Here is a 12183-nt window from a genome sequence, read left to right on the forward strand (position 1 = left end):
GAAGCGCTGCTCCTTCATCAGGTGCGTGGGATTTCAGTTCACAAACAGGACATATAAAGACACAAACTCAATTCACAAAATAATGGTTGGAATACGAGTCTTTACAGGTAATCAAGTCTTAAAGGTACAGACAATGAGTGGAGAGAGGGTTAAGCACAGGTTAAAGAGATGTGTATTGCCTCCAGCCGGGACAGCTAGTGAGATTTTGCAAGCCCAGGCAAGTCGTGGGGGTTACAGATAGTGTGACATGAACCCAAGATCTCGGTTGAGGCCGTCCTCATGTGTTTGGAACTTAGTTATCAGTCTCTGCTCAACGACTCTGCGCTGTCGTGTGTCATGAAGGCTGCCTTGCAGAACGCTTACCCGAAGATCAGAGGCCGAATGCCCGTGACCGCTGAAGTGTTCCCCAACAGGAAGAGAACACTCTTGCCTGATGATTGTCGAGCGGTGTTCATTCATCCGTTGTCATAGCATCTGCATGGTCTCCCCAATGTACCATGCCGTGGGACATCCTTTCCTGCAGCGTATCAGGTAGATAACGTTGGCCGAGTTGCAAGAGTATGTACCGTGTACCTGGTGGATGGTGTTCTCACTTGAGATGATGGCATCCGTGTCGATGATCCGGCATGCCTTGCAGAGGTTGCTGTGGCAGGGTTGTGTAGTGTCGTGGTCACTGTTCTCCTGAAGGCTGGGTAGTTTGCTGCGGACAATGGTCTGTCTGAGGTTGATGAAGGAGCAGCGCTTCGAAAGCGAGTGGCTTTTGCTACCAAATAAGCCTGTTGGACTTCAACCTGGTGTTGTGAGACTTCTTACTGTGCTTACCCCAGTCCAACGCCGGCATCTCCACATCATGGCTACCATCGACACCACAAACTGCCAGCTCCAAGTGGAGAGGATCTCCAAGAAGATCGCGCATATCGACACAGACATCAAGTTTCTACAAAGATGCAAGAAAACAGCCAAATATCGAAAGGACTACAGATCACAAACCCACTCAGGTCAACTTATAACACAGACTACGCTGAGAGACTTTGCTGTAGCACCTCTCTCACACTCCTCAACCACCTCATACACCAGCTCTTCAGCAAACGCCGCAGCCTGGAAACCTAGATAGAGTCCATATTCTCAACTAGCACTCAGGACGCAGACCAGCTGCAAAACTCTGCCAAGCAGACGAGACAAAGGAACTACGCCATCTACATGCACACCAAGAACAGAAAACTTGAGAAACTCGGCATCACCACCAGCAGCAACCAAGTCTCCCCGGGAACCACAGTAGAAAACACTACCACTGCAGGGAAGTCCATTGTCAACTTGTTGGACTACACACTTCAACCAGATGAAATCGAAGTTCTCAACCGAGGGCTCAATTTCTGCCCCATCACCAAAATAGACCCCATCAGTCTCGCAGCAGACACAGAGGAATTCATCAGGCGAATGAGGCTGCGGGAGTTCTTCCACAAACCCCAAGAGGCCAACAGCGAACACAATGAGACAACCAATGAAACGGAACAGCCAACAGAGAGATCCGCAGTGCAGCAACCGAAGAGGAAAGAGTCAAATTGAACTCCTCCGGAAGGCCGCTGCCCTCGACTTGACATGTATGCCCAAGCCGTCAGGAGGTGCGTCAACACCAGATTCATCAGCCGCACTCACAAGACAGCCCCGAACATCACCTAAACACAACGCAACGCCATCTGCGCTCTCAAGACCAACCGCAACACTGTCATCAAACCAGCAGACAAAGGAGGGGCCATCGTCATACTGAACAGAACGGATTACTGCAAAGAAGTGTACCAACAACTGAACAACGAGAACACTACAGATCCGCAGATCCAACCAAGGAACACACCCGTCAACTCAACAGACTGATCAAGACCTTTGATCCGGACCTTCAGAGCACCCTCCGTGCTCCCATCCTACGTACTCCCCGCGTTGGAGATCTCTACTGCCTCTCGAAGATACACAAGGCAAACACACCCGGCTGTCCCATCATATCGGGCAATGGGACCCTGTGCAAGAAGCTCTCCGGCTATGTCGAGGGCATCCTGAAACCCATTGTACAAAGAACCCCCAGCTTTTGTCGTGACACTACAGACTTCCTACAGAAACTCAGCACACACGGAGCAGTTGAACCAGGAGCACTTGTCACAATAGATGTCTCGGCACTCTACACCAGCATCCCCCACAACGATGTCATTGCTGCAACTGCCTCAGTACTCAACACTGACAACTGCCAATCGCCAGATGCAATTTTACAACTCACCCGCTTCATCCTGGACCACAATGTTCACCTTCAACAACCAGTTCTTCATCCAGACACACGGAACAGCCATGGGGACCAAATTCGTACCTCAATATGCCAACATCTTCATGCACAGGTTCGAACAAGACCTCTTCACCGCACAGGACCTTCAACCGATGCTCTGCACTAGATACATCGATGACATTTTCTTGCTTTGGACTCATGGTGAACAATCACTGAAACAGCTACATGTTGACATCAACAAGTTCCATCCCACCATCAGACTCACCATGGGCTATTCTTCGGAATCAGTTGCATTCTTGGACACACGCATCTCCATCAAGGACAATCACCTCAGCACCTCACCATACCACAAGCCCACGGATAACCTCACGATGCTCTACTTCTCCAGCTTCCACCCTAAACATGTTAAAAAAGCCATCCCCTACGGACAAGCCCTCCGTATACACAGGATCTGCTCAGATGAGGATGGCAACAGACACCTTGAGATGCTGAAAGATGCCCTCATAAGAACAGGATATGGCGCTCGACTCATCGATCGACATTCCGACGCGCCACAGCGAAAAACCGCACCGACCTCTTCAGAAGACAAACATGGGACATAGTGGATAGAGTACCCTTCCTCGTCCAGTACTTCCCCGGAGCGGAGAAGCTACGACACCTTCTCCGGAGCCTTCAACATGTCATTGAAGACGACGAACATCTCGCTAAGGCCATCCCCACACCCCCACTTCTTGCCTTCAAACAACCGCACAACCTCAAACAGACCATTGTCCGCAGCAAACTACCCAGCCTTCAGGAGAACAGTGACCACGACACCACACAATCCTGCCACAGCAACCTCTGCAAGGCATGCCAAATCATCGACACGGATGCCATCATCTCACGTGAGAACACCATCCACCAAGTACACGGTACATACTCTTGCAACTCGGCCAACGTTGTCTACCTGACACACTGCAGGAAAGGATGTCCCGAGGCATGGCACATCGGGGAGACCATGCAGACGCTGCGGCAACGGATGAATGAACACCGCTCGACAATCACCAGGCAAGAGTGTTCTCTTCCTGTTGGGGAACACTTCAGCGGTCACGGGCATTCGGCCTCTGATCTTCAGGTAAGCGTTCTGCAAGGTGGCCTTCATGACACACGACAGCACAGAGTCGCTGAGCAGAGACTGATAACTAAGTTCCGCACACATGAGGGCGGACTCAACCGGGATCTTGGGTTCATGTCACACTATCTGTAACCCCCCACGACTTGCCTGGGCTTGCAAAATCTCACTAACTGTCCCGGCTGGAGACAATACACATCTCTTTAACCTGTGCTTAACCCTCTCTCCACTCACATTGCCTGTACCTTTAAGACTTGATTATCTGTAAAGACTCGCATTCCAACCAATTTTTTGTAAATTGAGTTTGTGTCTTTATATGCCCTGTTTGTGAACTGAAGTCCCACTCACCTGATGAAGGAGCAGCGCTTCAAAAGCGAGTGGCTTTTGCTACCAAATAAACCTGTTGGACTTTAACCTGGTGTTGTGAGGTTTCTGACTGTGTTCATTCCAAGCTGTCATGAATAAATCCTATACAATAAAAGATATGCAGGTTAGGTGAATTGGCCATGCTAAATTCTCCCTCAATGTACCCGAACAGGCGCCGGAGTGTGGTGACTAGGGGATTTTCACGGTAACCTCATTGCAGTGTGAACGTAAGCTTACTTGTGACTAATAAGTAAACTGTTAAACTTTAAAACTTGATTTCAGCATGGTGCAAATGATGAGGAAACTCTAAGCTTTAGCCCGACAGCTGCTCTAAGCTGATGCCTGGAGGGAAGGCAAGCGAATACGCACTCACACCTCGGGCTCAGTTTCTTGAATGGGTTGTAGAGAGGCGTGCCACTGTTGCTGCTGAAGCTCATGTGTCTAATTAATCACCGTCTATTGAGAAAGTCTGTTTGTCCATGCTGTGTGCTACAGAGGGTGGTGGACGTGGCAGGTATACACTGCAGCTTGCAATCATGTTAATCAATGTCTTTTCAATTAAATTGCAGCTAAACCAAGATGCTCAGAATTTGAAACTGAAACAAAGCCGACTATTTTCATTTAATCTTGTACTTAAAAACAATAGTTGGAGCAAACACACATTTCCGTCCAGACATCACATGATGAATTGTGAAGAAATGTTCTCTTGGCTGCTAAACCATAAGATACCCAAGCAGCTTTCCAACTAGAGTAGCAACACCATTACCAATTTTATTGCGTTTTTCACTTATTAAAACACACCAACGCAAAAATCATCGCACAGCAAGAAACAGATGGAGAAGGGTTAGAGAAGGTAACTGAAAGTAAGGCTGGAAAGCTAGGTTTTCAGAGGCTTTTGAAGGAAGAGTTAGCAAGTCAGGGAGCATTCCATAGTGCAAGGCTAAATTCAGCACAGGCTCTGCCAACTGAAAGAGTCAATACGCTATGGGTGAAGGACACTCAGCCCATCACACCCATGCTAGCTCACTATAGAGCATTCCAATCAACCCCACTCCCTTGCTTTATCCCTGAAACCCTCAAGAGTTTATTTCCCTCAAATGTCAGTCCAACTTCATTTTGCAGTAATTCACTGTCTCTGCTTTCACCACTCTCATGGGCAGTGACTTATTGGTCATTACCATTTGCTGCATGAAAAATATTCTTCCTCATGTGTTCCCTGCAACTTTAAATCTGTTTCCTCTAGTTCTCATAGGAAGGAATGGAAATCACAATGGAATTAGAAACAGAGCAGGGACGTCGGACTGAATTAGGGTGCAGAGGTGGGAGGGGTTGTGGTGATGGAGGCAGTGTAGATGAGGACAATAATTTTAAATCTGACCTGTAAAGGACTCGAGGACATCTAGCAAGTGCAGGAGAGGAGAATAAGACTTGGTGCAGAATAGGATGCACAAGTTTAGGATGAGATATTATTTTAAAAAGGCAGAGCCCGGGTAGTCGACAAGGAGACCTTGAAGTAATTGAGTTTGGAGGTGACAAAGGACATAGGACTGAATAACACGCTCCAGCACAACCGTGGGGCCCACACCCAGAAGTGGACGGCCTTCTGGGCCTGTTGGACACCCCATGAAGTGCAAATTGATCCAAATGAGTTTAGAGTGTGAATTTGAGGCTTACAGACAGTGAGCATCCTGCATAGTGTTGGAGGGCAGGATGTGGAAGGTCATTGGCAGTGATCCAGAATGAGGCCCATGTCAGTAATTTAAAGGGTCCCCTGGCACAGGGCAATTTGCAGGCTTTTAAGCTAAGTGTGCTGTGATAGCTGATGAATCTAAATTTGGTCAATGAGCAGATGTGACATTTTTTCTGAACAACAACAAATTTTCCACATCTTTGCAGAGAGAAGTTGTCCAATTGCTGTATGTTTCCCTCCAGAGATGTCAGGGCAATTGGGAAAAGGGGTCAAATCAGCCCCTCAATTTAATAACTCCCCCCAGAGCCCTCTTCTGAGCAGTGTCAAACCAATAAAATCAGCCACCCAGCTGAAAGAGGGGAAACCCAACCAAAACACAAGCAGACAGAGGTATCAGAATCGGCCTGATGAGGTGAACCTCATCTCAGTGCCAGAAGAGGCTCAAAGACCTCTCAAGGGCAGCCGGAGTGAGCAAGTCCTCGTAAGTGTTATCTAAGTTCCTGCATGCACAGATGGCTTGGTGGTTCCATGGCTGTCTTGCTGTCTCAGCTTCTGCTTTGGGTGCAATCATAGGCATCATGAGCCATCTCTTCAATTGGTAACCCTGGTCAGCCATGAGCCACCCATCAAGGGCATCAAAGCAACTGAATATGTCTAGTACCAGTGGGTCTTGCAGAATGAAGGAGTTATGGCTGCTGCCTGGATATTTAGCACATAACTGTATGATCTGTCATTTATAACAGTAGACCAGCTGAATGGGTGGAACCCCTTCCATAGAATCGCTACAGTGCAGAAGGCGGCCATTTAGCCCATCGAGTCTGCACTGCCTCTCTGACAGATGATCTTATCCAGGCCCTGTCCCTAGCCTATCCCCACAACGCCACACATTTACCACAGCTAATCCATCGAACCTACACATCTCAGGACACTAAGGGGCAATTTAGCATAGCCAATCCACCTAACCTGCATATCTTTGGAGTGTGAGAGGAAATCGGAGCACCTGGAGGAAACCCACACAGACACGGGGAGAACATGCAAACTCCAGACAGACAGTGACCCAAGGCCAGAACTGAACCTGAGTCCCTGGAGCTGAGGCAGCAGTGCTAACCACAGCGCCACCCATTCCTATTAATAAAGTCGCAGGGCAATACGTTCGGAGCTTTTATAGCAAGGTGCATAAAATTAATGGCCCCCTGTACACTGAGGAAACCAACAAACCCTCTGGCTCTATTCACCATTCGTTCAGCAAGCTGTAATTCCCCACCTCTCAAAACAGTGCATCAGTGAAGACCTTGTTGCAGTGGAGTGCAGCAGGTTGCATTCGGCACTAGCACCACCACATACTGCCTGAAGGGACCCTGTCACAAAGAGATTGAGAGCGATAGCCATCTTTAGAGCGGCAGGCACTGGCGATCACCAACTGCAATTGAAGGAGATCTCCCCGGCCAGCAAGGCGAAGAGTGATGTGACTGTGTCTCGAGAGCCTGAGTCTTCTCTTGCATTGCCTCAAACACCTGCATAGAGCTCCGTCCCTGTCTATATATACCAAGGGGCTGCAAAAGTTCTTTCATGCCTCCACGGAGGATGTATGATGGCTTCATCACCCTCTGGGTCTGGCACACCTCTGACTCCTTCATCCATCACCCTGGATCTCCCAATTTACCCTTCTTGCTCTCCTCTTCTTCATCCTCCTCCCTGGTGGTTGTCTCTCCCACGGATGTGACAATCCCCATTTTATTTGACTTGTTTAAGGCCCGAGATGATGGAAAAGGTCGAAATGGAGCACTCAGTGGGAGGGGAAAGGCCACTAATGCATGTTTGAGATGGATGCATGTTTGTTGAATGAAGCACTTCCAGCAGTAAAAGAACTCTGAACTGCTAAAATGAAACCTTAGGGCTCAGCTGAACCTTTTAGACCCACCCTAACGAGCTGTCTTATAAAATAACAAGAACCCCACATGGTGTGAAATAGATTCTGCAGACATTTTATTCTGATTTTGAAGCATACCAATTATTCCTAATGTGAATGAAATCAAATAATCAGTTAAACTAAATCAAACAAACTGAGGAACAAATTAAAGCAGCAGCCCCTTAAAGGGACAGTGCCTGAAAAGCAAGTCACAAATGAAATTTAAAACATTAAACCCAAACATAATTAAGAGTGTTGATAAGGCACCTCAGTCCCATGGTCCTCACTGGCAGGCGTTTTCTTGCTGACACTACATATTATTCCAGTTAATTACTTCATTAATGAGTTTAAATACCTGCTTTAATTAAATCTGAACAACATGGTCAGGTTGTGAATTTTTAGCTCTGCCCACCTATTGCGTTGTCCAGAACTGGCATGACGACGTTGGAAACGTGACCCGAGGTCATCCTGCCCTACAATCTGTCAGCACAGCTGAGGAACGCTCCCAATTGTAGAGCAAATTATTCAGCCCATGGTGTTCCAACACCAATGAGTTAAGTTGGGGGTTAATCAAATAGATCAGTGAGGAAATGGCCATTGATCATAAACTGAAGCAGCTGCCAGAGGAACAGTGTCAGTTGCTGAGGCGCAGATATTCAGATGTGGCCTGAACAAAATTACTTTAGTTTTGTTGATGCTGAATTATAGAAGTTCTCTCTCATATAAAGGACCTGATATTTTCTAAGCCGGCAGATAATACAATGGTGGTTAAGAAGTCAAATGTGGTGGGGAAGAGTGAGGGGGTCACTGCTGTACTTGACCCCATGTTTAAAAACAAAGTCACCAAGATACAGACAAGGAATGCAAAGAGGCCATGGATGAAAGGTGAAGGCACACCGGATACACCCTGCAGGGGAAGGAGGAACAATCATTATAGGAGATGCATTAGTAGGTTGGACTGAAACCAAGGTCAACTGTTAACAAACAGGTTTATTTTACATGAAGTATATGAGTGAACAGAAGGGTGTTTTCATAAAGAGATTCAATTAATTTTGCACATCTCCTCTCACCATAAATTAACACAATTCCACCACAACTTTAGGCTAAACTCATGGGAGCTGTCCTCACGTTAACCACCCACTGCCTCAGACTGCTCTCCAAAAGGGGGGGAAAAAAACAAAGACCACCCTCAATCACTCCTCAGTGCCCAGGCTTGGTCTCCGAGGAGCCAAAGTTAGCAGCTTGGATGAAAAGCTGCCCCAGTTGGTGTGGAAGTTTGTGGCATCTATTTGCAGACTGAGCTAAACCCATCGACCAGATGTACTGAATGAAAAACAATTCTATCACAATAGCATCCAACACCTGGGACCAAGAGTTAGCAAACGAGTTAGTGTCAGACATCCATAATGATCAGTATTCTACCCAGAAACTAGTCTTCTGGAAATCCTAAATGTTCAGCTCTTCCCTGGGAGTTAACAACTGTAAGCTGGTCTAGCCTTGTATCATTATGAAATAAAATTAAATCCTTCAAGTCGATATAGATCTGTTCCAAAATGTTAGTGCCCCTACAGGGAGAGATTATCATTTAAAATTATTTCACACTAGGCAAATAATTTCAACCAATTTGGATTTTTCAGTCGACTGATTTAGGGCCTCTTAAAGCACTGTGGCATACAGCTGGTCACCAAAAATAGTAATGCATTAATTTAAGTTGCTTAACCAATTTACTTTGGAAAGCGTCATAAGAAAAAGATCTGTACACAAGATTTCATTCACTTTAGCAGATTATTCACTAGTCAGTGAAGTCACTGGTTTTCATTTAAAACGGAAAATAAAGATGAATGGAATGCAATCCCAAAAACATTGAACATTTCTCAGAATTCTGTGCATCTGAAAGGGAATTGTGTTCTGGTCACCATAAATCAGTAGCCCTGATTCCAGGGAATGAGTCACATGATAACTTCACCAAATCTTTAGTTTTCACTGAGAAATGGATAGAATTCTGGAACATGAACCCCAAAATATCAAGTAAAGTTCGATATTCTTTCAGTCCAGTGTCCTTGCTCTTCAGATACTTACTTCAATGGACTTCACTGTACTCCACTGTTGGAAATGTGTAACCATCTAAACTTGCAGGAATCCAGTTGTCAGTGGATAAAACATCAAGACTACATGATGAGGGAAAACACTTCGTTGAGGCACTGCAAGATTCTCAATTCATCTCACAGCAAATCTCTCAGGGGACAATGAAAGCATAATGAACCTGAATCTTTTCCTGTCTGATTAGCACCTTTTAAAGTACATTTAATGGCATTACTTACAAGTTATTTACATCATTTTCTCCTGTCTCCTCCAGTTGCCTGTCATTCATCTGGAGATTTCCTGGGAATCTGGGATTCTACATGGGGAGAAAAGGCAAAATCACTGAGAAACTATCAGGAGAAAGTTCTTGATTCAGGAAATTCTCTTAGGGATAGCGTGAGAAAATAAAATATTTGTGAACGAGAGTTCCTGCTTAGGTGGATTATTTGCAGTGCAGCACTTTTTACTTGCCCAGCCTACACTGTCGAACAAGGCTGTAAATAAATGGCCTACAACAAAGCATTTTTAGAGTAAATAACTGGTGTTCAAAGACACTGAGGTGGATCTGGTCGCTGCTGCTGCCAATAATAGCAGCAGAGACCGTATCTGGCAGTTACCATCAAACATCACACATTTTCCCTCAGCAACATTTCTTTAATCCTGGGGAAACCTGAGGGATAGCATCAGAAAGATTAGATAGGCGTCGCTTTTATTTGCTCATGGGATGCGAGCATCGCTGGGAAGCCCAGCATTTCTTGCCCATCTCTAAAGAGATTTGAAATTGAATCGCTGCAGACCATGGGGAGTAGATCCACCCAGTGTGAGGGAGAACGCTCCATGTTTTTGGCCAGTGACAGTGAAGGAACAGTGATATATTTCCAAGTCAGGATGGTGTGTGACTTTGAGGAAAACTCGCAGGTGGTGGTGGTGTTCCCATGCATCACCTGCTCTTGTCCTTGTGGGGATCTCGGGTTTGGAAACAGCTCATTTACAAATCAGTCTAGTTAATTTAAAGCATCCCCTGGAATTTGAATCCTTCGCCATAGTGAACAATATACCTGAACCTATTTCATCAATTCCCTGCTTTAGTCCCAGGGACATCAGTGGTAGGGAAATTATTGGAGAGGATTCTTCAAGACAGGATTTATTCCCACTTGGAGGCAACATGGTTTTGTGAAGGGGAGGTTGTGCCTCACTAACTTGATCGAGTTTTTCAAGGAAGTGACGAAGATGGTTGATGAGGGTAGGTAGATGTTGTCTGCATGGACTTTGACAAGGTCCCTCATGGCAGACTGGTGCAGAAGCTGAAGTCACATGGGATCAGAGGTGAGCTGGTATGGTGGATACAAAACTGGCTCGGTCATAGAAGCAAACCAGCAGACAAAGGAGGGGTCATCGTCATACTGGACAGAACGGATTACTGCAAAGAAGTGTAACAACAACTGAACAACGGGGAACACTGCAGACAGTTACCCGCAGATCCGACCAAAGAACATACCCGTCAACTCAACACTCTGATCAAGACCTTCCATCCGGACCTTCAGAGCACCCTCCGTGCTCTCATCCCACGTACTCCCCGCATTGGAGATCTCTACTGCCTCCCGAAGATACACAAGGCAAACACACCCGGCTGTCCCACCGTATCGGGCAATGGGACCCTGTGCGAGAAGCTCTCCGGCTACATCAAGGGCATCTTGAAACCCATTGTACAAAGAACCCCCAGCTTTTGTCGCGACACTACGAGCTTCCTACAGAAACTCAACACACATGGAGCAGATGAACCAGGAGCACTCCACGTCACAATGGATGTCTCGGCACTCTACGCCAGCAACCCCACGACGATGGCATTGCTGCAACTGCCACAGTACTCAACACCGACAACTGCCAGTTTCTAAATGCACTTTTACAACTCACCCGCTTCATCCTGGACCACAATGTCTTCACCTTCAACAACCAGTTCTTCATCCAGACACACGGAACAGCCATGGGGACCAAATTCGTACCTCAATATGCCAACATCTTCATGCACAGGTTCGAACAAGACCTCTTCACCACACAGGACCTTCAACCGATGCTATACACTAGATACATCGATGACATTTTCTTCCTTTAGACTCATGGTGAACAATCACTGAAACAACTAAATGATGACATCAACAAGTTCCATCCCACCATCAGACTCACCATGGACTACTCTTTGGAATCGGTTGCATTCTTGGACACACGCATCTCCATTAAGGACAGTCACCTCAGCACTTCACTGTACCGCAAGTCCACGGATAACGTCACGATGCTCCACTTCTCCAGCTTCCACCCTAAACACGTTAAAGAAGCCATCCCCTACGGACAAGCCCTCCGTATACACAGGATCTGCTGAGATGAGGAGGATTGCAACAGACACCTCCAGACGCTGAAAGATGCCCTCATAAGAATAGGATATGGCGCTCGACTCATCAATTGACAGTTCCGACGCGCCACAGCGAAAAACCGCACCAACCTCTTCAGAAGACAAACACGGGACACAGTACCCTTCGTCGTCCAGTACTTCCCCGGAGCGGAGAAGCTACGACATCTTCTCCGGAGCCTTCAACATGTCATTGATGAAGACGAACATCCGCCACGGCCATCCCCATACCCCCACTTGTTGCCTTCAAACAACCGCACAACCTCAAACAGACCATTGTCCGCAGCAAACTACCCAGCCTTCAGGAGAACAGTGACCACGACACCACACAACCCTGCCACAGCAACCTCTG

At 46.7% G+C, this 12183-nt stretch overlaps 1 protein-coding gene across 3 annotated transcripts in view; it reads right to left on the reverse strand.

Moving 5' to 3' along the window:
* The window catches only part of hip1 (huntingtin interacting protein 1), a 277810-nt gene that overhangs the window by 112109 nt on the left and 153518 nt on the right, over positions 1-12183 (reverse strand). For all 3 annotated transcript variants that reach the window (XM_078225078.1, XM_078225080.1, XM_078225079.1), the window contains one exon: positions 9667-9743. In XM_078225078.1, the coding sequence (XP_078081204.1) occupies positions 9667-9743 (77 nt within the window). The remainder of the gene's footprint in view (positions 1-9666; positions 9744-12183) is intronic.

Source organism: Mustelus asterias, chromosome 12 (assembly GCF_964213995.1).
Source record: "Mustelus asterias chromosome 12, sMusAst1.hap1.1, whole genome shotgun sequence".
NCBI lineage: Eukaryota > Metazoa > Chordata > Chondrichthyes > Carcharhiniformes > Triakidae > Mustelus > Mustelus asterias.